Source organism: Antedon bifida, chromosome 5, assembly GCF_963402885.1.
Source record: "Antedon bifida chromosome 5, ecAntBifi1.1, whole genome shotgun sequence".
NCBI lineage: Eukaryota > Metazoa > Echinodermata > Crinoidea > Comatulida > Antedonidae > Antedon > Antedon bifida.
In genome coordinates, this window is record NC_136230.1 from 31377483 (window position 1) to 31403096 (window position 25614).

Consider the following 25614-nt stretch of genomic DNA (forward strand, 5'->3'; position numbering starts at 1 on the left):
ACAACAACATTCTACAGTGGACGTTGCCAAAATCATTAATATCATGTTCTGTTTTCTGATAACTACTTTGCTGTTTGCTAACGTTAATACAGGTATGTTTTAAACCTGGTTTGGATTGGGGAGGGGGAAAGGGGAAGAAGAAAGAAAGATAGTGGACTTTTGCTTCAGGCGGAAATTATTGTAATATTGTAAGAAGGATGAGGTTATCAGTGTATACTGGTTACATTTATTATCGAAATAGTTTTTTCAAAAATGTACAATATTAGTTTCAGTTCAGGGATTCTTAAATGATTGGCATTTTTATTGTTCATATATCCAGATCCGTAGTCATGATTTAGATTATGGTTGTTGGTTTCAACCTGGCCACTTTTTGCGAGCCCCAGATTTGATCTCAAAATGACCTTTTATAGGCATTATAATAAATTTAAATAATATTAAAATGAGCGTAAGTAGCTTGTTTGCGCCTTCCGTCCTGCTATCTGCAGTTGTCATTGGTATTCTCTGTCAGTTAGACTCGATCTAGTGACAACTACAGATCGAGCGATCATTCCACTTCTTGTGACAAGGTCTCGTGGCAACCTCGGAAATTGGTCGCTACGGACCCACATAATTGAACTACGAATGTGTACTGTACTAACATATCTGTAAATGTACAGACATTATTTACAGATTTTGAATGTTATGTCACTTTACAGAGATTGTTTACAGTCATGCTTTGTTAAAATAACACTGTTATGCAGCATCTACGAAAAAAAATTAACTTCATATAAAATTCTTTTCTTTATACGTTTAGCAAGTGTATGTGATCCCACGTGGAGCTTGTTTGAGAGTAGTTGTTATAAATTCTTCGACAACAGCAAAGAAGGTGACCAGGCTAAGGCATATTGTGAAACTTTAAACGCTCATCTAGTCACCATTTCATCGCAAGAAGAAAATCATTTTCTTGGTAACTCTCTCGTATCGGGAACTTGTGAGAACTTTTGGATTGGACTGAATGACAAAGCCGTAGAAAATACGTTTGTATGGATCACAGATGAAGTTATCACTTATCTAAGTACGTAGGCCTATAAGAACTATGCAGTAATAAGAAATGGACATCCTCTTCTAACATGGTAAAATAAGGCGGAACTTGGCATCCCAATCACTCATTGGATTGCTTGCCGTTCAAAAGATTTTTTTTATTAAGCCTACCATCATTTTTCGTTTTTGGTTCATTCATTTTAGCTATTAAAGATGTATTGTCCCTTTGACTAATTCCAAAAAAAAAAAAATAACAGATTTCGAAAAAAGGTGGGTCATTTTGAAGTATCATAATAGTTATTAACTATCACCAAAAATTTGTTGAAAAAAAAATCATTTAACTGAAATACAGACGTTTTTTTGTTAAAAAAATTACTTTGACTTCCAGTCAAAGTTTTCGATCAAAACATATCCCATAATGAAACGCGCTTGTTTGGCTACTCTGTATGCATAATCATAAAACTTCCTCACGATCTGTGTGAAAATACCTTCTCAACCGTGACGAATTGTAAACAATCCTAATTAGCATATGCATAATGCGTACTCGTGGTTTGAAATCTTTGTTTACTTTCGCTCGCGACGATTTTCCAGACGAAATGTAATCAAATCAATTTACCTGTTAATTACGTAAACTTGTTGTTTTTGGCTCGAATTTTCGACTTATAGTGAATAACTTTAATATTACTTTGATATGGCCAATTTAAATCTAGAATATTTTGACCTTCATTTTTTTGTGTTTCAAGGGACAATACATCTTTAAGGAAACTAGCTAGTAAGTTATTAAATCAAACAATGATGTTGATTTAATACAACAAATAAAAGTGAATGTATAAGTACAGTAGGCCTCCTTTTATCTCTTAACTCTCGCATCGGGTGCGCGCGCGCGGAAGCAGCAGTGTAGTATTGACGACATCATTCTTGTGTCTGTTTGTTTACGAGGCAGGAGGAGGGACCCAATTCCTTTTTAATTCTTTTGCAAACTGGCTAAACCGCAAAATTCCCATTCATATTGCCATGGAGTCCCCAATTTTAAGAACGTTCTGCCGGCCCTGGTCACCACATGTTTGTTACAAGGCAGGAGTGGCCCAATTCTTTTCTACTTCTTCTGCTAGCTGGCTAAACCGCAACATTCACATTCATATTGCCATGGAACCCCCAATTTTAAAAAAAAAGTTCCGTCAGCCCTGGTCACCACATGATCAATTTGATCTAATCCTAGTTTCTTTTGGCGTAATTCTAGATTGGAGAAACGGTCAGCCTGATAATTTTTGGCTGGGCGAGGACTGCGTAGAATATAACTGCCCTGAAGGTGATTGGAATGATTTAAACTGTAACTCATGGCTTTCTAGAAAACATACAGTTTGCGAAAAAGGTACGTTGTAGTATTTAGGCCTATTTACAATTGTGTAAATTACTTTATAATTACTGTATACTGTAAATATACCTACTTTACTAGGTGTAATTCTCTGTATGTAATGATGCTTTCTCAGTTTCTTTGTCTGTGTGGTTAAGTACGGTATGTTATTCATTTGTTATAATAATAAGAATAAAGTTCGATTTGATATAGCGCAACATGCAGGATTATTATTTCAAAATAAAAAGATGAATGAATAAAAGTGCATCATTGTTGTCGGTAAAGTTGCAATTTCTCTCCGACCGATCTTTTTTTATTACCGATTAAGATTTGAAAATGTTTGTTCTAAATTGTTCTGCCACTGTATGTTTATATTGATTTTATTGTTTTTCTTCCTTTTTTGTGCATGTTTTAGAGGCGTTTTGGTTGAATTGAACAATCAGAAATAATTTAAATTTGTAATTTTTTTTAAATGTAATGTAATAGAAGCTATTGAAGTTACAACTCAAGACATGCCAACGACATCACCAGAAAGAACGACTGTTGAATCTACAACCCCGATAGTGACAACAGTAGTAGAAACGACGCCTTTAAAGACGACAGCTTTAACGACAACACCTGAATCTACAACCCCGATAGTGACAACTGTAGTGGCAACGACACCGTTTAGAACGACAGCTTTAACGACAACACCTGAATCTACAACCCCGATAGTGACAACTTTAATGGAAACGACGCCGTTAAAGACGACGGCTTTAACGACAGCACCTCAATCTACAACCCCGACAGTGACAACTGTAGTGGAAACGACGCCGTTAAAGACGACAGCTTTAACGACAACACCTCAATTTACAACCCCGATAGTGACAACTGTAGTGGAAACGACGCCGTTTAGAACGACAGCTTTAACGACAACACCTGTTACTACTTTGAAGATCACAACTGCAGACTTAGGTAGGTACTCTTAACCAGAGCCATATATAGAGAGAGTTTCGACATTGAATGGATTAGAAGCCGTTTTTGTGTCCAACTATTCCTATGTAGCGTATGGAGTTGAGTCTTTTGTTTTGAAAATGTATAACGTTCAAAAGGCTTTAATTATCGAATTTAATATCAACCAATCAATTTGATTAAATGTTTTTGTTAAGATAATAAAACAATTATAAAGTTACTGCGAACATGATTTAAAACAACAAAAATAGCAATTTCGGAACGGCTCTGGTTGTGCGCTCCATGCACGCTCTACGCGTGCCCGTTTAGTTTGTACAGCGATTCTCTATAGTAATGCATTGTTTTTACATTTTGTTGTTTAAAATCATGTTCGCAGTAACTTTATGATTTCGTTATTATCTTAACAAAAACCTTTAAACAAATTGATTGTTTTTATATTAAATTCGATAATTAAAGCCTTTTGAACGTGATACATTTTCAAAACAAAAGACTCGACTCCATACGCTACATAGGCATAGTTGGACACAAACATGGCCGGCGTGCACACCACGTGACTTTCTAAAATCCGTAAACGCAAAGTCGTAACTCTCTATGGCCGGCTCTGCTCTTAACTGATCACAACACGTGTTTACAGGAATACTTGCGCGTATTATATTCGCGCGTATTAATATTCGCGTGTATTTCTCAAGTTTTTCAGTTTTCATGTCGGGCAGGGGATGTTTTACATACAGTACATGAACTAAGCCTACAGAGACTCTGTAGTACCTAACTAATATATTATCTGGATTCACAGTGTTTGGGAAGTTTATATTTATATTTTTTATATACGGTATATATTATTCCTCTGAAGTTAATTCGTTGTTGGGTGACGTCTGACAACGAAATTGTAATAGATAGGTATGATCAGAATTTCTCCGAAATGCAAGATTATAATTGCTAAGTTTAGTGTTTGCTTACTTTGATCATTTCTATTCAGGTTCAACGGAAGTGACAACATTTGACCCAACAACAAGCGTAAATGACGAAAACAATCGTGAGTTACTTTTAATATTCATACTATTCTTCCATTATCAAGAACGTACGTACTCGAAGGGTAGCAATATAAAGGGTGATAATTACCAGGTAGTACCTTATTTCAGACGGGAAGGGTGACAACCAGAAGCATATTATGATTATATTTAATAGGAATTAAACCCTTGACGTAACTGTAGTGAATTACGTCATTTGCACAAGTCGTTGTTAGGTATGTGACTCACCTGGACCTAGAATCGACCAGATTAGGTACGACGACGAAATCAAAATAAAGCTAAGTATTTTTTCAGTTGAAGAAGGAGCATAGCACAGTATAACATTTACTTATCAGTGTCAACAAATTATGAGTCTCCGATAACTATAATGTACAATTGTATTTGTTTCTTTGAATGTAGAACCGATGCGGTTTTTTCTCGCTTTAATGGTTTTTGGTGAAGTACAGTCGTCCACACGTTGCTTAACACAACACAATCTACAAGCATTAACTATTGATTATATAAAAACAGCAAGTAAGGTTCGTTGTAGTAAGTTCTGTGCATCACTTGGCCAATGCACTGCTGTTCAATATCAGCTAAACACGTTGTATTGTTATGCTTTAAGGAACGGTGCTAAATCAGCACAGTATCAACAAAACCCTCATTCATGCGTCATGTATGATATAATTGGTTGAGTGTAATGTAAATATAATTGAATATAAATTATTTTCTTTACATAGTCTAGTAATAACTAGTTAGTCTTATTCAACAATTAAAAGTTGATTGTACATACACACTACTGCATCTGTACGTAAAATATTCGACTTTTCAAAATTCAAGTTTATAGACTCGTAGTATTACCAGGAATTCTACACTACAGTACAGGGATTTTTTCGAAAAATGGCCAAAATATCCACTTTTGAAAATTCAATAATTATGTGATAATATTGTCATATATGCACATATCTTGTGTTATAAACATATTATAGAGCCATAGTAACAAGTTATGGCAAAAAATAAAAGGGTCGAAATTTGGCCACTTTTTCGAAAATTTCCCTGTACAGGGATTTTTTCGAAAAATGGCCAAAATATACACTTTTAAAATTCAATAATTATGTGATAATATTGTCATATATGCGCATATATTGTGTTATAAACATATTATAGAGCCATAGTAACAAGTTATGGCAAAAAATAAAAGGGTCAAAATTTTGCCATTTTTCGAAAATTTCCCTGTATTCATAGTACAGGGATTTTTTCGAAAAATGGCCAAATATACACTTTTAAAATTCAATAATTATGTGATAATATTGTCATATATGCGCATATATTGTGTTATAAACATATTATAGAGCCAAGGTAACAAGTTATGGCAAAAAATAAAAGGGTCGAAATTTGGCCATTTTTCGAAAATTTCCCTTACTATAGTACAGGAATTTTTTCGAAAAATGTCCAAAATATCCACTTTTTAAAATTCAATAATTATGTGATAATATTGTCATATATGCGCATATCTTGTGTTATAAATATATTATAGAGCCATAGTAACAAGTTATGGCAAAAAATAAAAGGGTCGAAATTTGGCCATTTTTCAAAAATTTCCCCGTACTATAGTACAGGGATTCTTTCGAAAAATGGCCAAAATATCCACTTTTTAAAATTCAATAATTATGTGATAATATTGTCATATATGCGCATATCTTGTGTTATAAATATATTATAGAGCCATAGTAACAAGTTATGGCAAAAAATAAAAGGGTCGAAATTTGGCCATTTTTCGAAAATTTCCCCGTACTATATAGTACAGGGATTCTTTCGAAAAATGGCCAAAATATCCACTTTTTAAAATTCAATAATTATGCGATAATATTGCCATATATGCGCATATATTGTGTTATAAACATATTATAGAGCTATAGTAACAAGTTATGGCAAAAAATAAAAGGGTCGAAATTTGGCCATTTTTCGAAAATTTCCCTGTACTATAGTACAGGAATTTTTTCGAAAAATGGCCAAAATATCCACTTTTTAAAATTCAATAATTATGTGATAATATTGTCATATATGCGCATATCTTGTGCTATAAACATATTATAGAGCCATAGTAACAAGTTATGGCAAAAAATAAAAGGGTCAAAATTTGGTAATTTTTCGAAAATTTCCCTGCACTATAGTACAGGGATTTTTTCGAAAAATGGCCAAAATACCCACTTTTTAAAATTCAATAATTATGTGATAATATTGCCATATATACGCATATATCGTGTTATAAACATATTATAGAGCCATAGTAACTAGTTATGGCAAAAAATAAAAGGGTCGAAATTTGGCCATTTTTCGAAAATTTCCCTGTACTATAGTAGGCCTACATGGATTTTTTCGAAAAATGGCCAAAATATACACTTTTTAAAATTCAATAATTATGCGATTATATTGCCATATATGCGCATATATTGTGTTATAAACATATTATAGAGCCATAGTAACAAGTTATGGCAAAAAATTAAAGGGTCGAAATTTGGCCATTTTTAGAAAATTCCCTGTACTATAGTACAGGGATTTTTTCGAAAAATGGCCAAAATATACACTTTTAAAATTCAATAATTATGTGATAATATTGTCATATATGCGCATATATTGTGTTATAAACATATTATAGAGCCATAGTAACTAGTTATGGCAAAAAATAAAAGGGTCGAAATTTGGCCATTTTTCGAAAATTTCCCCGTACTATAGTACAGGGATTCTTTCGAAAAATGGCCAAATTACCCACTTTTTAAAATTCAATGATTATGTGATAATATTGTCATATATGCGCATATATTGTGTTATAAGCATATTATAGAGCCATAGTAACAAGTTATGGCAAAAAAGAAAAGGGTCGAAATTTGGCCATTTTTAGAAAATTTCCCCGTACTATAGTACAGGGATTTTTTCGAAAAATGGCCAAAATATCCACTTTTTAAAATTCAATAATTATGCGATAATATTGCCATATATGCGCATATATTGTGTTATAAACATATTATAGAGCCATAGTAACTAGTTATGGCAAAAAATAAAAGGGTCAAAATTTGGCCATTTTTCGAAAATTTCCCTGTACTATAGTAGGCCTACAGGGATTTTTTTCGAAAAATGGCCAAAATATACACTTTTTAAAATTCAATAATTATGCGATAATATTGCCATATATGCGCATATATTGTGTTATAAACATATTATAGAGCCATAGTAACTAGTTATGGCAAAAAATAAAAGGGTCAAAATGTGGCCATTTTTCGAAAATTTCCCTGTACTACAGTAGGCCTACAGGGATTTTTTCGAAAAATGGCCAAAATATACACTTTTTAAAATTCAATAATTATGCGATTATATTGCCATATATGCGCATATATTGTGTTATAAACATATTATAGAGCCATAGTAACAAGTTATGGCAAAAAATAAAAGGGTCGAAATTTGGCCATTTTTAGAAAATTTCCCTGTACTATAGTACAGGGATTTTTTTTCTCGAAAAATGGCCAAAATATCCACTTTTTAAGATTCAATAATTATGCGATTATATTGCCATATATGCGCATATATTGTGTTATAAACATATTATAGAGCCATAGTAACAAGTTATGGCAAAAAATAAAAGGGTCGAAATTTTGCCATTTTTCGAAAATTTCCCTGAACTAAATAGTACAGGGATTTTTTTCGAAAAATGGCCAAAATATCCACTTTTTAAAATTCAATAATTATGCGATAATATTAGATAGATAGATAGATAGATAGATAAAATTTTATTAGGCATAAAATAAATTAAAATTACATTATGAAAATTTTTCTTCCTTTGCAAGAATATAAATATAAAAAGACCATATATAACATATTTAAAATACTTAGAAAACAAATGACACAAAAATATATTGCCATATATGCGCATATATTGTGTTATCATCATCATAGAGCCATAGTAACTAGTTATGTCAACAAATAAAAGGATAGAAATTTGGACATTTTTTAAAAAAGTAGCTAAAATATCGGCTTTTCAAAATATGTTGAGGTAACATGCGCAGAACATATTTTGTGACTTTGCGCGTGGCAATTATTTACTAAAGCATAAGAATTTTTTTCGAAAAATGCCCAAAATATCGCTGTAGAATATAAGGTAACATGCGCAGAACACTTCTGCGCATCATATCAAATTTTTCGAAAATGTTGACTCTTTTTTGACATGACATGCGCAGAATTACATAATGTGGTCTGCCCATGTTACCTCAATAAAAATTCGTATACTTTTTAGTTACCAAATCTAATAAAACATTAACAAATGAAATTTGCTGTGTAAACATGTACTTACAATTCACACAGTTAACATACGTTTAGAATTAATGTTTAAATATTTGAACCAAATAATACGCTACTATTATTACCTATTTTCACTTGTTTCTATTAATTTTGCTATTCTAATAACAGCCTAGTTATTTATTTATCACATAGTGACGATTGTGTTATGATTATAAAGTTGACTTCTTCATAGGTAAAGTTGACTTTTTCTGTGGGAACTATGTCGATTGAGAGGGTTTCTTGTACAAAATCACTTCTTCATAGGTAAAGTTGACTTGTATCTTGTATGGGAACTATGTCGATTGAGAGGGTTTTTTTGCACAAAATCACTTCTTCATAGGTAAAGTTGACTTGTATCTTGTATGGGAACTATGTCGATTGAGAGGGTTTCTTGCACAAAATCACTTCTTCATAGGTAAAGTTGACTTGTATCTTGTATGGGAACTATGTCGATTGAGAGGGTTTCTTGCACAAAATCACTTCTTCATAGGTAAAGTTGACTTGTATCTTGTATGTGAACTATGTCGATTGAGAGGGTTTCTTGCACAAAATCACTTCTTCATAGGTAAAGTTGACTTGTATCTTGTATGGGAACTATGTCGATTGAGAGGGTTTCTTGCACAAAATCACTTCTTCATAGGTAAAGTTGACTTGTATCTTGTATGTGAACTATGTCGATTGAGAGGGTTTCTTGCACAAAATCACTTCTTCATAGGTAAAGTTGACTTCTTGACAGGTATATCTCTGTGGCTTTGGTGGAACAGGTGGCAGACTGGACCTCTTCTTCTTATCGAGCGCTGACGTCACTTCCACATTGCCATACAAACTTTCATCTATTTCACTGTATATATCATCATGTTTATCAGTTTCATTAACACATATATTTATACTGTTTTTACTGACATCGATGTACATTGGACTCCCCATAATTTGACAACTAAATAAAGAAATATTAATTTTGTGTCTACCGTTAAATAAACAATTGTATTTAAAGCTGTAAGTGCCAGAATCATTGTCTGTGATTATTGCTTTCACAGTGGACCCATTTGGCTCTTCAATCTCGCCTATGAACACGTCGCCACCAATCGAACATTTTAAATTGTTTTTATCGATAGCCTGTATATTTGCACTGATTTCTCTTCCACAAATATCCAACGTTGCATAGGATCGACTGGCCACGGTAGTGGTTCGTTTTATGACTCCTAAGTTTGAAAAAACGTTAGGAATCTGTTTAATGTAGAAATCTGTTGTATTATTAGCAAACTGTTGTACGTTTTCGTTAAATGGCGTTACGTCACCAACCCTGAACTGGATGCTACCATTATCTATTGGTTCTTCATTTGCAGCTTTGGTGAAGTCACATTTATCATCAACGGTTTGTAATGACGTCACAATGTCAATATCATCTCCGTATTGGTTAACGCACTTTAAAAATTCAGATTTTTGGTTGTTTACGTGTATTTCTTTTTTTGTAGATTCACCATCGATATCAAATGATTTGATCTTAATGTCCACAGCGTCCATGAGTTGTTTATGAAGTGCTGCCTCTCGTTCTCCGACACATCTTCTTATCTCGTCAAAAAATCTTGTCATGTTTTCTGCTGTTTTGATATATGAATTCAACAGACGAGAATGTTCGTTTTTGATATGTTTTTCCCGCGTTTTAAGTATATCTACCTTATTTTGTAATTTCAATTGTTTATTGACCAATTCTTGACGAATGTCTTTCGATGCGGCGTCTATCTCCACTACAAAAGGTTTATGATCTGAATGGTCTGTTTCAAAGCACATGGTACAAGCTGGTTGCTGACATAGTCTGCAGAAATGTGTCAGTACCTTGTCGGAACATTCACATAGCCCTGCGCTCTGTCGATTAACATTTGGGTAGATACCTTTTTCTTTCATATCGTCAAGAGAGCGCGATTTATGAAGTAAATTTAACCGTAAACGGTCATGCGCAGTAATACATTCTTCGCAATAAAATTGAGGATATTCGCACTTCTGGCAGTAAACTGATGCAGTTTCTTCAATACAGTTTTGACACTCTATAGAAACGTCTTTTCCATTAATAAAATTCACAACTTTTTGTGAAAAGGATAAGTCTTTAAGGAAGAATACATCTTTGGTATTTGTTTCGTCAAATGGTACAAAACACACGGGGCATTCTGACGTTGTTCCTTTATTAGCAGCATGTATTTCCTGTATGCAATTGTGGCATATTGTGTGTAAACAGCAAAGGTACTGTGGAGGCTGCAAAACAATATACACTCAAGAGTTATTATGATGAGATCATTGGCTAGTTGACGGTGGTATGCCTCGATTGTGAGGTTAACCGAAAGAAAAAACATGAAGTAAGCGAACCCAGAGAATATAGTCTCAATATATAAATATTGGTAAACAAGATATTTTTGGCACACATTGTGTTTAATACAAATCTAGTTTCCAGACAAAATTGAAAAAAAAATTGACACCCCGACTTAATGTGGACTAACATATTCATAAATAAGACAATCTAGAGGCTTGGGACAAGTCTAGGAGAAATAAATCCATTTTATTAGTATTGTAATAAAAGTAGGCCTACAGTGAGCGCGCGGTGTTGTGATAATTTATCTATTTGGTTTGGTGATTGATATTTAGTAGGCCTATACTGTAGTAGTACGTTTAGTGGAAGGGGCGACGTGAGCCTGGTGTCAAGTAGGCCTACTTAATCGAGGGAATCTAATCATGTAGGCGTAGGCCTGTACGAATTATGCGATTTTCTTTTCTACGTTTGAAATTGAAGCTAAACTATATTAATACCTGATTCTTTATACTGAATGTTAATTCCGTTTTACATTTTCCACAGTAAAGCTGAGGCACGGGCCCTGTAGTCTCTGGAGCTGCCATTTCTACTTATAACATTTAGTGCTAATCCAAAGAACACCAATCGTCGTCACATTATCGATTTAAAATTTGACTTCCTTGTTTGTACAGAACTGATTTCATTGAGATCATAAAAGGATTAGGACGACTCGGGCATTGTAATATGTCAATCATGCGGCGAGTCAATAAACTGTTACTGAAACGAAACCTAAAGCAATCTAATTAGTACATAACTTGTGATTTATAGTGTTTGCAAGTAAAACAATTATTTTCTGTGTATTGCACCAATGCAGATTCTCGACGTACCGTATGTAGTTTAGCATCCGGAACGACAATGGATGTGGCATAAGAGCATAATTATAAACATACTGATTTCGACCACACGCAATTCTCATGTCCGTTTTTAGGTCCTTTTCTAAAGTTTCTAAACAAAATTTAAAAAATAGTTGTTTAACAATTATATATATATACAATTTAGTATTTTCTGAAAGATGTCTGTTTATTAGAATGACTAACTGGTATTTTCAACAAGATTCACATTCGCACCACTTACGACTGTCTGAATGATCCATCGCGTGATTGGTCAAGTTACGCGCGACGAGCTTGTGACCGTCCAATGGGAACAAAGCTTTATTCGTAAATTAGATAAAAGACACCGAGTAAAATGATATATTTGATCAAATAATACATTTAGAAAGTCTGTATATTTATAATTGCTATGAACGGAGTAAAATGAGAATTGACGTTTGATTTGATTAAATCAATGTTTGTTGTTATACAATGTGGAAGATAGTTTACATTTGAAATATATATATTGATTTTATTATTAAATTATATTGTATTCGATGCTATTATAAAATACATCACAACAATCATGGTTTTGTATGTTTGTATAATATTTTCTTGCATCGTAATGCTTCCTCAAATCAGTAAACAAATGGTTGTGATTGTTGCTAGTAGCGGCATACACCGAATCGTTGGCTTTGTAGTAACATGATGTTCCACGTATTTATAACCGTACTTGTGTTGATACATTCAGCAAATACGGGTAATGTATTGTTTCGTATTATTTTTCATTTCATTGTACTGCGTCAGTGCTCATGCGTTGCTAGTTCTGTCCCAATGTGTTTACTTTTTACTCGGGGTACCCGAGTCTAGGACTCTCTCATCTTCTCCTCTTCCATCTGAACACTATTACGGTAAAAAGTGCGATTTATAAAGTACTACTCCTCCCTTATTCGTTGTAGTATTGAGCTGGGATTTAGCATGAATATACTACAGGGACATGTCCTCAAAGCTATAGAGCCGGATTTTTTAATTTCAAACCGGATGCAGCCATATGACGTTTCGAAGATGGTATCGTATAAACTATTTGGTAGCGAGGTTATTGATGTGTATGTGACGTCACATCCCGTCATTACAGCTTCTTTTGCTGTACCCCGAGTATCGCACATTCGTGCTTGTTAACATCACTCTAGGTCATGAATAATATTGTTCTGTGATGTTTTATGATTTTTCTTACTTCAATCTTTTTTGTTATATGCTTCTAAATAACTTCCGAATAACGTTACGATACGTTTGCCATAGTACTGTATTTAGCTTCAACCACGTCACGTCGCGACGCACATCATATAGTAACGTAACATTAAAATGCCAGATTACCATTGTCTTTAGAAGTTCAGTATTTTACATCATGTTTCCGTACTAATAAGCCTACGGATAATTGAAACTCAAATTATCTACCTGTATTGCAGGTGAATGTCCTGTTTCATGGAGTTTGTTTGGAAGCAATTGCTACAAATTCTTTGACTTGAGGCGGCCGTGGGTATTAGCTGTTGACCATTGTAAATTATTCCAAGCTCATCTTGTAACAATCTCATCAGCCGACGAAAATGAATTTGTTCGTAACTTAACTGAAAATTCCACAGCATATGGTACTTGGATTGGATATAAGGATACATTTAAAAACAATAGTTGGCAATGGATCACGGGCGAACCTACATTATTTCAAGGTTGTTCCGCTTTTGTTTAGCTAATAATTTTTTTTTAACGTCAAGCATTTACCTTTTTTTTCTCATCCGTTTAGAGCTTTAAAGATATATAAGAGTGATGATAAAATTACACCAAAAAAAATAAGTAAAATACATGGCGATTACATACGAGCGTATACTTTTTTAAGGTTACTGCATTTTAATTTTTTTACACAAGGGGCAATGAATTTTGTATATAGGCCTAACTCAACTCAGTTCATATTAGCCTATGAGGGGTTCTTGACTAGCAAGAAGTTTGTCTAATCCCAGCAAGAATACTGTACTACATCGTTTGATAAATATTAATGTATTTACTTTGACAGATTGGCATAGTCTTATGCCAGACAATGTTGATGAACAATGTGCAGAATATTCCCGCCCGCACAATAATTTTTGGAATGACTTGTCTTGTGAGGATGATGAGGGAAGAAGTTTGGTTTGTGAAATATTATCAAGTAAGGCTTATCGACAATCATAATAAACCTAGCTTTACTAATCACAAAATACTGTATTGTAACTGTGTTGTGTCGTTAATAGTCGAATTAAGCCTGTTTTCCTGTCGACGTTATTCGACGCTATCGTCGTTGATCGTTAACAGTTCAACGACGATCATTTGAAAACGATCAAATTGGCTGCCAGCTACCAATGGGGTTTTAGTTGAATTTTATTTATTTTCATTTATTTATTTTGTTATGTTATATGAAAAAACATTATTTGTTCCCGGTTTTTTTTTACGGAATGGATTAACTTTATCAAAACTACAAAATAACCTATTCAAAGTCTTATTTATTTAATCTTCATTTTTCATGTTTGTGGGGGGCAATACATCAGCTTTAACCTGTCAATGTTTACGTAGAAGGTCGCCGATTATTGTTAACGATAGCGTCGACTAACGTCGACAGGAAAACAGGCTTTAATAAACAAATAACATTCTTTGTGCATATAAATGCTTTGATATAAACGTTGACTAACTGTGGTTTTGGTTGTTGCATTATGATAATTAAAGGTGTAGATTTGACATAAAATGAAATGAATGAATATAAAAACTGTAATCATGCAGAAAAAAAAACAATTTACTCGACAAAATATTACTTTTTAAATAACAAATTCAATAGACACAACTTCGAGCATGACAGACGTAACACCAACGGTGGAGCCGACCTCGAGCGTAATGGACGTAACAGCAACGGTGGAGCCGACCTCGAGCGTAATGGACGTAACACCAACGGTGGAGCCGACCTCGAGCGTAATGGACGTAACACCAACGTTGGAGCCGACCTCGAGCGTAATGGACGTATCACCAACGTTGAAGCCGACCTCGAGCGTAATGAACGTAACGTTGGAGCCGACCTCGAGCGTAATGGACGTATCACCAACGTTGGAGCCGACCTCGAGCATAATGGACGTAACACCAACGTTGGAGCCGACCTCGAGCGTAATGGACGTAACACCAACGTTGGAGCCGACCTCGAGCGTAATGGACGTATCACCAACGTTGGAGCCGACCTCGAGCGTAATGAACGTATCACCAACGTTGGAGCCGACCTCAAGCGTAATGGACGTAACACCAACGTTGAAGCCGACCTCGAGCGTAATGGACGTATCACCAACGTTGGAGCCGACCTCGAGCGTAATAGACGTATCACCAACGTTGGAGCCCACCTCGAGCGTAATGAACGTAACGTTGGAGCCAACCTCGAGCGTAAAGGACGTATCACCAACGTTGGAGCCGACCTCGAGAGTAATGGACGTAACATCAACATTGAAGCCAACCTCGAGCGTAATGGACGTATCACCAACGTTGGAGCGGACCTCGAGCGTAATGAACGTAACGTTGGAGCGGACCTCGAGCGTAATGGACGTATCACCAACGTTGGAGCCAACCTCGAGCGTAATGGACGTATCACCAACGTTGGAGCGGACCTCGAGCGTAATGGACGTATCACCAACGTTGGAGCCGACCTCGAGCGTAATGAACGTAACGTTGGAGCCGACCTCGAGCGTAATGGACGTAACACCAACGTTGGAGCCGACCTCAAGCACAAAAAGTAAAAATAATTACACTTTGTTTTATAAAGAACACAATTTGAAACAGAAGTTAACAAAAAATAATAACAAAATAAAACAAATTGAAGCTAGATGGTTCACAAACAGTGGTTTTTTATGCTTCGTTCCCACTAGAGACGCAACACAGGACGTAACGCAACGCAAGTGAATTAACCAATCACAAGGGATGGAGTATTCGAACTGTCGCTTGTCATTGGTTAACTCAATTGCGTTGTGTTTACGTCCTTGCGTTACGTTCTAGTGGGAACCAAGCTTAAGTACTGTATATCTTGAGCACACTATTTAAAAGTTAGAGATTGACGATTTTTATTGGATGATGTCTACAGATTCCAGATAATTAATGATTATATAATTATAATGATGATATAAAGGCTTATACAGTAATTAAATGCAGTTTTATTCTTCTTATGTAGAAATCATCAAATCTACGTTATACGTTTGTTTAAAACAAGGAAAATGGAATATTGCAAGACTTGAACACAAACGGAGTAGTCCTATGTACGCAACGGAAGGACGCGCATCGTATGCGAGGACCAATCACACACAAGCAATCGGATGATCAATCATGTCGTGATTGGACAGATTACTGTACGAACAGCGCGGTTAATTTGTTTTGTTATTGGTTGCTCTTAATCAGATACCAGGATGAGAGAGCAAGAGGATAACCATACAAGCTATATAGCGCTTGTTTCAGTAGGCTAGAGTGTCCTCGAAGGAAATCCTTCGTTTTTTGGTTGTGTTTACATCCTTGCGTCTAAGCGGAAGAGTCATGAAATTAGATTAGATGTAAAAAAGTACAGCCTAAAAAATGACCGGAATAAGTAGTTTGTACAAATTTTCCTTTAAACATTTTAATGAAACTCTACACAACGTGATTTACCGTGCCTCGTACATGTTTATTCACATTTTGTTTGTATTTACACAATGTCACTTCACAGAAGTGTAATTAACAGTGGGCTTATTTCATCAATGAAACACTACAAAAATTCACAAGAGCAGCAGAAAGGGCTTTTGTATGGAAAAAGGCCCTATCAATGTTTTTATCAAAATAGCACCAAAAACGGTAGTAAATTCACCATGAAATTACCTCTTATTGATTTAAAATTATGCAAATAAATTCCACAAAGGGTGTGCCTACAATCATGCATAAAATATTTGGGTTTGTATACTATACAAATGTACAAAAAAAAATAATATAAATTTCAGATAGAATAAGAAAAATAATGGAAACATGGTTATAATGGTAATATACAGAATAGAGAAAATCATCGCTATGTTCTTAAACATCAACCATGTGCAAAAGAAAATTTGTGGGTAGATAAATCAGCTTGTTGAATAAACTCTGTTAAATGCAATCTAACAAGACACTGAGCTCGCCTCTTTGATCTCCAAAGCTCAACATCCTGTTGTTAGATTGCCTTGGTTAAATCAACTATGTTCTCCGATAATTCTCAATAAAAGTGAAAACAAAACTATATAACCCACATAATTACTTACTTGACTCATCCTAAAGGGAATAGAAATCACTCAAGCGCAAAATAAGAGCAGTTTTTTTTTTTATCTATTTTCCTTAAAAGTATGTATATTGTCATCACCCCCTAACTGAAATGAGCTACGCCCTGAATGTTTTGAATTTGTTTGCGAATGTTTCTGAAAACTTGGTAATAGATCCAAGTATGAGATACTAGGCCAATCCGCCCAAATACTAGGCTTTGCATCCCCACTACCTATATGATCTATCAGGCCAAAATCACTTGCTAGGTTAGGAGAAGAATGAGAACAATGGGGAAGAGAAACAGAAGCCAGATTGCTAACATTTTTAAAGGATTCCTCAGATTCCAGGCATCTTAAAGATGCCAGACTTTGCTTCGCTTCCTGGTTACCATTCTCACTTGCTTTACTAAACCAAGCTTTAGCCTCAGTTCTGTTAGCTGGAATGCCTCCTAGGCCTAGCTGATGGAATCGACCCATGCAGCATTGGGCTTCACTATGTCCATTTATAGCAGCTTTGTTGTACAGATCAACAGCCTTAGCTTGGTTGATGGCTACTCCTATACCATCTTCATAGCACATTGCTAACCTGTATGTTGCCTCTGCATCCTATTTAGAAAAACATCAATTTAATTCAAAATTTACAACATAAGCAAATATTATCATTGTAATGAAATCACACCAAAACCAAAATAAATACTAAAGTACTACAGTAAAACCTTCATTGTACAGTACAGAAAGACGTACGTAAAACATGGGATTCGTAAAATCCAGGTTGACCTTAAATTGACCCCCAAATACTGTACCTTTTGTTTGACAGCCTTCTTTAGTAAATTGATCCCTCTAGACAGATCTTGGTTAGGCCCATATATCAGCCTAGATCCTAGGTAGCATTGAGCCTGGCATAAACCCTGATTAGCAGACTTGTTCAACCAGTGAACAGCCTCTTTCTCATTTCTTTTAATCCCTAGGCCTAGCAGGTGAAAGATTGCGTAATTGTACTGTGCCATGGCGTGTCCTTGTAATGCAGCCTTCTTGTACCAATATGCTGCCTATAATGTTTATAGAAAAGTGTTATGATTAAGATGATAACTGGTAATTCTTTAGTTAAATAAAGATCTTTTCAATAAAAGTTTTTGGTAGAATTAAAAACTAAAAAAAAAAGGAGTAAAAACCTTTTTATCATTTGTGTCCAGGCCCCGGCCATGCTCATAACACACAGCTAAATTATACTGCGCTTGTTGACTACCAGCCTTGGCACCAGCCCGGAAGTAGCTAGCAGCGTCATTATACTGGCCGGCACTGGAAAACTCCAACGCCAAAGTGTTGTATGCTTCTCCTATACTTTCAAGTGCTTCTCTTTCAACATCCTCTAATGCATCCTCCTGTAAGGTAAATAGGGATAAATTAAAACATAATTCATTGTTGAAATATTGAATCTCGACATGATGTTACTAATATATTAATAGTTTACTTTAAAATGGAACTAGAGATTGTAAATACAGTGACATTACAGTCTAAAGCTCTGTCTACACTATCAAAGATTATGTGACAAAAATATGTGATGTGCCCATGGACATGATGATGTCATATCACAACCATATTTGGGCACATCACACTTTTTTTGTCAAACTAGTTTGATAGTGTGAACAGAGATTAAGGTGGACACCAAATGAGTGTCAATTTACCTCGCTCTTGTCTGGCTTATCTTTTTCCTGTAATGTGTCTTTGGTTGCAGGCAAGATGCTCTTACGTATATGTTTACTGAGAGGCATGGCATATGCCAATTGATACAAGTGCCCATTTGCAAATTGATATAAATGTCCATTTTCCACTTTCTCATCTTGTTTTTCTTGGTTATTTACTGCCCTTCCCAGCTGCAGACCAAGCACAATAGCTGACCCCTACAACATGAAAAAAACAAAACAAACATTAATAAAACAAGTGTTTAATTTCATAAACCATTTTTTATTATATCATACATTTTAAAAGAAAATTTTACTTACCAACCCCATTGCTTCAGCGATGTTGCCATGGTTCCAGCATGAACCCCAGAAACTTCCGCAACGGAAATGTTGATCATTCCTCTCCTCCCAATCGTCGCCATCTTCATTTGGATTTTGAGGAAAAGATGAATACAATCTGAAAAGAAGCATGGCAATTATTATTTATCACACAAAACATCCTAAAGCTCTGTCTACACTATCAAACTTTATGTGACAAAAAAATGATGTGCTCAAATATTGTAGTGATATGCCCAAATATGTTAGTAACATTATCATGTCTACTGTATATATGGGCACATCACACGTTTTTGTCACATAAAATATGATAGTATAGACAGAGCTTAACTTTTTTTGGAATGCATGTATTGCCCACAATGCCTCTATTGTACCTACCTGATACTGGATTGGTTGGTGGAGTTACTTTCTTTTAGAGTGTACTCTGGCAGGTAGAAACCTGATGGTATTGTTCGTTTACACTCTTCATCTTGGCAACCTGCACCAGAGGTTTGAATTCCAGCCTGTACATACTGTCTGAATACTATATAAATTAAACAAGACATTTGAAATGAAAAAAGTCCTGCTGTCCTCTACTACTACTAAATTGGCTACAGAGTACAGTTACAGTTGCCTACTCCATGACATGACTACTACTAGGCCCTAGGGTAGACCTTATTTTTAAAATAAAAGATTTAAAAAAAAGGTAAAACGAACCATATTATGTACAAATTAAAATTATGATAAATTAAGTTGTATTTCTATCATTCGATAGTAGATACATACTCTCGCTAGCCCAGGAACTTTGCATCAAAATTCCCACGAATAATACCTAATTATTAATAGCCTTTAGGCTTGGGAGTGTGTAGGCCCTTCTCTGACGAAATGCATTAGCCTGCTGAGCGAGCTCTTCCAGGCTTTACTCAAACGAAATAAACGACATGCGTCAGGGAGAAAGAAGGCTAGGCCTATCCGCTATATCCTGCCCTAAAAAGAACATTATTTATCTATCAAAAACAATTTTAAACGCCAATTATAATTAAGAATGACTTACGTCGTGTTGATATGTTACGCCACATCTTAAGAACCCATTATTTATGGGAGAAATTAACTTGAAGAATAATATTTTTGTTAGCACATTTCTGCTTACACTAAAAATAACAAATGACGTAAGGCATGTTTGCTGCCCTCTAAATTGTCAAATTTGCATTATTTTCATCGATTCATAGTAAGTTGTCACAAACAAATAATCAACAAATCACTATCTGAAAAAACTAACAATTTTCTTACCATGAAACCACTACCAGCAAAAAATGTCCATATTTTGAATGTAGATTATGATATACAGGTATTACAATCCGTTCACTTAAAAACATAACACATTACATTTTTCGCTCCCTTTATTTAAATTCATATAAATCAAACTACATACAAAAGAATTCCACTGCACCCTTTACATTTTATAATATAAAAATCTTCAATACAAGAATAATTATATACTCAATATTTTCTATTGTTTCTATTGCAATCACTATTGGTAATAAGAATCATTACATTAGAAATAATTTCAGATAAAGTTTTTTGATTTTCAACCCAGACAGTCATATCATTATACACATTAAATTATGACGTTTGAAAAACTGGGGCGGATCCTGAGGAAGGGTTAACTTTTCAAAAATGGGGAATTTGTTCCCCAAGTACTACCCCTTGGGGGAAAAACCAACAAAAATTATTAAGTTGGCAATTAATTAATTTCAACCATAATTTTAGTTTCTCAAAACAGGTAAACTTTTATCAAATTGAAAACTGGCTGTGTTCAAAAGGTAAGAAATTTGAAGGTAAGAAATATTTTATGCAGAAAACCCATCATTATCCACCTGCGTATTTACATATGTAAATACATCATGATCCACCTGCGTATTTACATATGTACAGTGCAATATTAAGGAATGCAGTAACAAAGAAACAAACACTGTTTTTGATTCTCACTTTCTTTGGCTATAACATCAGTATCGATAGTTCCTGAGCTCTGCATTTCACAAGTTAAAAAAACAACAAATGAGTACAAAAATTACAGAAATATTAAGGCCAACTCGGGCAGTATTGTACTATGAGGCCCGGCCAACCGTCGTGACTCGGAGTTGTATCCAAACGAAACAAGTCATCTTGAGATAGCATCGGGCGTAGTTTTTAGCTCGTCAGGAGAACTTTAAACATGTTTAATTTTCTCCAGACAAGATGAATTGTGGGGCATTGTCGTACAACGCTGTCTGAGTTGGCCTTCATGCATACCTCATAAATATGTAATACATACCTCATGAATATGTAATACATACCTCATAAATATGAAATACATACCTCATAAATATGTATGTTGCTAATTACCATGATACCATGATTATTATTTACATTCATATTTACAAGAGATTATGAATGCACACATAAACAGTGAAGCGCATGATATTACTCTTCCCTGGTCAAACAATGCCTTAATGATCAAGCCAATAACATTTAATTTACAGCTTAAGCTTATTAAGACTAAAGCAAGTTATTATCAATAATGGATGGAAGCTTATTTATGCCCATCACTTCATCATACATATTCATAATTATATTTGCATATGCATGACATAATTGATAGTAAGCAATATCCATACAAGTTGCAAGAACTCTTCTAAAAGTCGTATTGATAGTCATTTTTCACCTTTAAAAATAAATTATTAAAAAAACCCATCCATGCAATAAAAGAAATACAGTTGAATTCCAAAAAGGATCCCTTAATACTCCTGTAGGGGTTAGTCGTTATGTTAAAGCATGTAGTGTCCCTCCTTTACTTCACAGGAAAGTGTCCCCTGAATAGGGGGTTCAAAGGAGGGGTTATAACGTATGCAACAATGTACAAATGCTTTAGATACATTGTTGAAACATAATTAAACTATTTTAAAGAAATTTTCATTTTACTAGACAAAAATTGTACTTAAAAAAAAAAGAAAAAAAACAAAACTATTTTAAGTTATTAAACTAAAATAAGAGTAAATTACGAAGAATGATATAGTTCAAATTTAAAAATGGTAGAGCAATACAGATTACACAGTAGTTGTATATATTTATAAAAATTAATAATTGTTAATATGAAAAATGATTGTATTAATACTTTAATGGAAGACCAAATGTACTTCTATCAGATTTATCTAAACTACCTACGCTTTCTATGCAAATTCTTATTACATTTTATACAACTTTACAATAATTATATATACTCTATTCAAAAGGATTCAAGTTACAGGGTACCGTACACTTCTCCAAAGTTTCCATGATCTTTCCAGTCAACAGACTACCATGATTTTCCAGGTTTTTAATGACCCTTGACCTGTATGACCTCTGCAGTACCTGCTGCTTAATCGGGCTCAAATCTTGACCCTAATTATCAACCAGAATGTAGTGGTCTAGAATGATATATCTGGAGATTATGGGTTTGAGTTTCACTTGAGAATCACTAAGCAAAGAGTATTCCATATATTTTTCATGTCAAATTAAAATTTCCCGATTGTTTAAAATCAATAAAGTCAACCTCAAATTTGAAAAAAAAATATTTGTGTGGGGAAGTTGTAAATGGAATGATGGTTAATAATTATTTCAATTCTATGGAATTTAATGCCAAATCCCTGATTACCTGTTAACCTGCTTTTTTGGAATAATAATGGCTGATTTAAAAATCTAATGGAATGACGTGAAAAATTGTCAGAGTAACATTGCAATATCAATATAATTAAATGGTTAGTTAACTGATAGAAACTAAAAATAAATATGTAAATAATATATAAAGAGTTGGTATATTTGGTGGGTTAGAAAGTTTAAAAAAAATGGAAGCATCCTTGTTTGGCAAAATAAACACCTTCGGCATGGTGTCTTGTTAGTTGCAGCTGACAACAAAATCACTTCAATGATCAAAATGTGTAAAGTGTCTTAATGCACAGCAGACAATGTGATGTGGACATCTTGGCAACAATTCTGGAATACATCACACATGATGCACATGAAACTGGAATCAAAAAGTATCGTCACTCATTCTGGATAAAATCGGCTTCCCAACTAATTCTTTGCCATTTGATTCCCCAAGTATAAAATGCATCAAGGAATTTGTTTTCTAACATGTTTGAACAAAACATTTCCTAGAAGAACTGCCATGGCTTCCTCAAATATCAGGTCTTAAACATTTGACAAAATTAAACAGATTTCCTAGAAGAACTGGATAGAACTGGCTTCCTCTAGTATTAAGTGGCATCAAAACAAAGATGTCCAAGACAAACTGGATAAAACTGGCTTCGTCGAGTATCAAATGGCATCAAAGAATGGTTATAACCTGGTTATAGATGTCTTAGAAGAACTGGATAAAACTGGTTTTCGTCTGCACAAGCATATCATTTACAATTACTGTATAACCTGGATAAAACTGGCTGTAACTGGTTTATAAAACTGCATCATTAACAAAGGCAGGACTGTTCTTTCTCAAGCTGTGTCGAGTGCAACATAAAGCATATTTACATTAGGACAAAATAAATCATCTGGTAATATAGATGAAATTAATAATTAATTCCGCTAAGATAAGAATATTTTCAAAAACCTGAAAGCATGGACATAAGTTCTTTATCGTCCTCTGGAAGTATAGTCCTAGATTTATTTGAAACTCCGTTCGTTCGCCCTCCTCTGCCTTTATTTTTGTTATTATCGTCAATGTCTATATCAACGGCAGACGTTAAAGTCGGACTAAGCATTGCACCACCAACTCGTGACCGGGATCTTGTAAGTTGTTTCCGCCCTGCAATAAAATTAAGGTGAAAGTAAATGACAAGTAAAATATGTAACTAATAACATGGGGTAAATGGAATCAGTTCCCACTTCATTAATCTTGAATTAAATGCATACAAATCTTACCCAGGTCCTAGACTACTTAATAAAACATTAATATCCATACAACATTCACAATATTTTTGATCAATTTGTGAATGAATAAAATACATTTATATATTGTTTTCTAAACATGCACTATCGAATGCTATTTAAAAACACCCTTGGACGCTAAAAGTCTTGTTGCATCATTCTGTAATGCTTAATGTATTGTGCTTCTCTGAGCATATCAATCTTATTGGTGTCACTACAATCGTGATTGTATATGTGTTTATGTGCCTGTCTGCAATGCAATTCCCAAGTAATGAAACCAGACTACAACTACCAGACCTTTGCACCAGGGTAAAATATATAGGTACACTTTTTTTTATAGAAAAATACAGTCTGGGATAAAATAATGTGTATACACACTTGCACATTTGAATATAATTTATAGATAAAATGATCTGACTGCATGCAAGAACAAAGCCAGGGTGGTAAAGGTATGAACACCAGGCTGATGATCTGGAGGTTGTGGGTTCGATTCCGAACAGAAGTTGCAAATATTTGGTTAAAGTTGTCTATAAAATGAAGAGAGATGTAGGGGCATACAAGTTATAACACAACCACCTCGTCAGTCCCGAAAAAAAAAGGTAAACACCATTAATAAACACATACATCTTTATACAGAGTATTTTGTTTTGTACAGTCAAACTTTAAATAATATATTTATGGTAAATATAAATGTATATATGTTGATTATTTTCCAATGCAAACAGTAAACCATGCATTTATCAACACTGACAAAAATAAAATATTTGTCTTCAATTCATTTTTAAAAATTTCATGCTAAACAGTTACAACACTTCATAAACATTGTTTCATTTTATAAATACATGTTTACGGTTTTAAAACTCACAATTCATTTTAGGTAGACAAAGAATCTGACAAAAGAAAATTAAAATGACTTCAAATAAAAAACCACTAGACAATAATACTATAAAAACTGAATAAATTGCACACCACAATTTATGGAAAGAGGGATGAGGAAAAGAGTTGAGAGAGGACAAAGTGATTTATGAAAAGAGGGAGGAGGGGGAAGGAGTTGAGGGATGCGGAAACGATTTATGAAAAGAGGGAGGAGGGGGGAGGAGTAAATGATGCAATCCTAATTATTTAATGGTTGAAAAATATCAACCTGTTTTTAAACGAATTATAAATTTAGAAGGGTTGAAAACGGACAAACGTCTAATATTAATAGTTATAAAACAATATATAAATTATTAGTTAAAAATTACAAATAAAAAGGAAACAAATAGATTAGGAAATTGTAAAAAAAAATGTGTAAAAAATATACCTGATATTATAACATATTGATTGGCATGTATAATGCCATGTTCTGGATTTGAAACAGAATTGTATGAAATTAAATAAATTAATATTATAAATATTAAGATAATAATTTGGTTTGTATTTTTATAATCATATACAAATAGGGTATCTAGAAAACTAAGATATTTTAGGTATTATTTTTCTAGACATCCAATCTGTACCACCTCATTTGTACTCTACCCATTTTGTCTGTCTACCACTAACCAGTCAGCTAAAGCTTG

The 25614-nt window shown here is 34.2% G+C and overlaps 4 protein-coding genes across 8 annotated transcripts in view; 1 reads left to right on the forward strand and 3 right to left on the reverse strand.

Moving 5' to 3' along the window:
• The first annotated feature begins 43 nt into the window (after nt 1-43).
• LOC144843520 (uncharacterized) lies at nt 44-5027 on the forward strand. Its single transcript, XM_078700307.1, has 6 exons — nt 44-92; nt 794-1054; nt 2261-2392; nt 2861-3328; nt 4302-4358; nt 4753-5027. Exons 1-6 carry the CDS (start codon nt 44-46, stop codon nt 5025-5027), a joined length of 1242 nt encoding a protein of 413 aa, XP_078556433.1.
• Nucleotides 5028-8248: 3221 nt separating this feature from the next.
• LOC144842583 (E3 ubiquitin-protein ligase TRIM45-like) lies at nt 8249-11601 on the reverse strand. The gene is made up of 2 exons (XM_078699036.1): nt 11464-11601; nt 8249-10914 (listed from the first exon to the last, which is right to left on the reverse strand). Exons 1-2 carry the CDS (start codon nt 11548-11550, stop codon nt 9334-9336), a joined length of 1668 nt encoding a protein of 555 aa, XP_078555162.1. The 5' UTR covers nt 11551-11601; the 3' UTR covers nt 8249-9333.
• Nucleotides 11602-16494: 4893 nt separating this feature from the next.
• Nucleotides 16495-20284, reverse strand: LOC144842004 (uncharacterized). Of its 2 annotated transcripts, XM_078698339.1 has the most exons (7): nt 20169-20284; nt 19514-19658; nt 19121-19256; nt 18803-19018; nt 18290-18499; nt 17921-18166; nt 16495-17723 (listed from the first exon to the last, which is right to left on the reverse strand). In XM_078698339.1, exons 1-7 carry the CDS (start codon nt 20191-20193, stop codon nt 17181-17183), a joined length of 1521 nt encoding a protein of 506 aa, XP_078554465.1. In that variant the 5' UTR covers nt 20194-20284; the 3' UTR covers nt 16495-17180. The 2 variants fall into 2 exon arrangements, with proteins under 2 accessions (XP_078554465.1, XP_078554466.1); XM_078698340.1 differs by lacking the exon at nt 20169-20284 and having other exon boundaries at nt 16496-17723; nt 19121-19221; nt 19494-19623.
• A 228-nt stretch (nt 20285-20512) lies between these two features.
• The window catches only part of LOC144843707 (protein diaphanous homolog 2-like), a 30921-nt gene continuing 25819 nt past the window's right edge, over nt 20513-25614 (reverse strand). For 3 of the 4 annotated variants that reach the window (XM_078700598.1, XM_078700597.1, XM_078700596.1), the window contains one exon: nt 20513-23933. In XM_078700598.1, coding sequence (XP_078556724.1) covers nt 23731-23933 — 203 coding nt within the window. In that variant the 3' untranslated portion in view covers nt 20513-23730. The remainder of the gene's footprint in view (nt 23934-25614) is intronic. The other variant, XM_078700599.1, reaches the window with a different exon arrangement.

Coding starts and splice junctions, on each gene's coding strand:
- LOC144843520 (XM_078700307.1), top strand. CDS start 44: ATGTTCTGTTTTCTGATAACTACTTTGCTGTTTGCTAACGTTAATACA. Junction 2,393..2,860: donor ACATACAGTTTGCGAAAAAG/GTACGTTGTAGT, acceptor GTAATGTAATAG/AAGCTATTGAAGTTACAACT. Junction 4,359..4,752: donor CGTAAATGACGAAAACAATC/GTGAGTTACTTT, acceptor CTTTGAATGTAG/AACCGATGCGGTTTTTTCTC.
- LOC144842583 (XM_078699036.1), bottom strand. CDS start 11,550: ATGGCAGCTCCAGAGACTACAGGGCCCGTGCCTCAGCTTTACTGTGGA. Junction 10,915..11,463: donor CATTCAGTATAAAGAATCAG/GTATTAATATAG, acceptor ATTGTTTTGCAG/CCTCCACAGTACCTTTGCTG.
- LOC144842004 (XM_078698339.1), bottom strand. CDS start 20,193: ATGTGGCGTAACATATCAACACGAC. Junction 19,257..19,513: donor ACCAACCAATCCAGTATCAG/GTAGGTACAATA, acceptor GCTTCTTTTCAG/ATTGTATTCATCTTTTCCTC. Junction 18,500..18,802: donor ATAAGCCAGACAAGAGCGAG/GTAAATTGACAC, acceptor TTTACCTTACAG/GAGGATGCATTAGAGGATGT.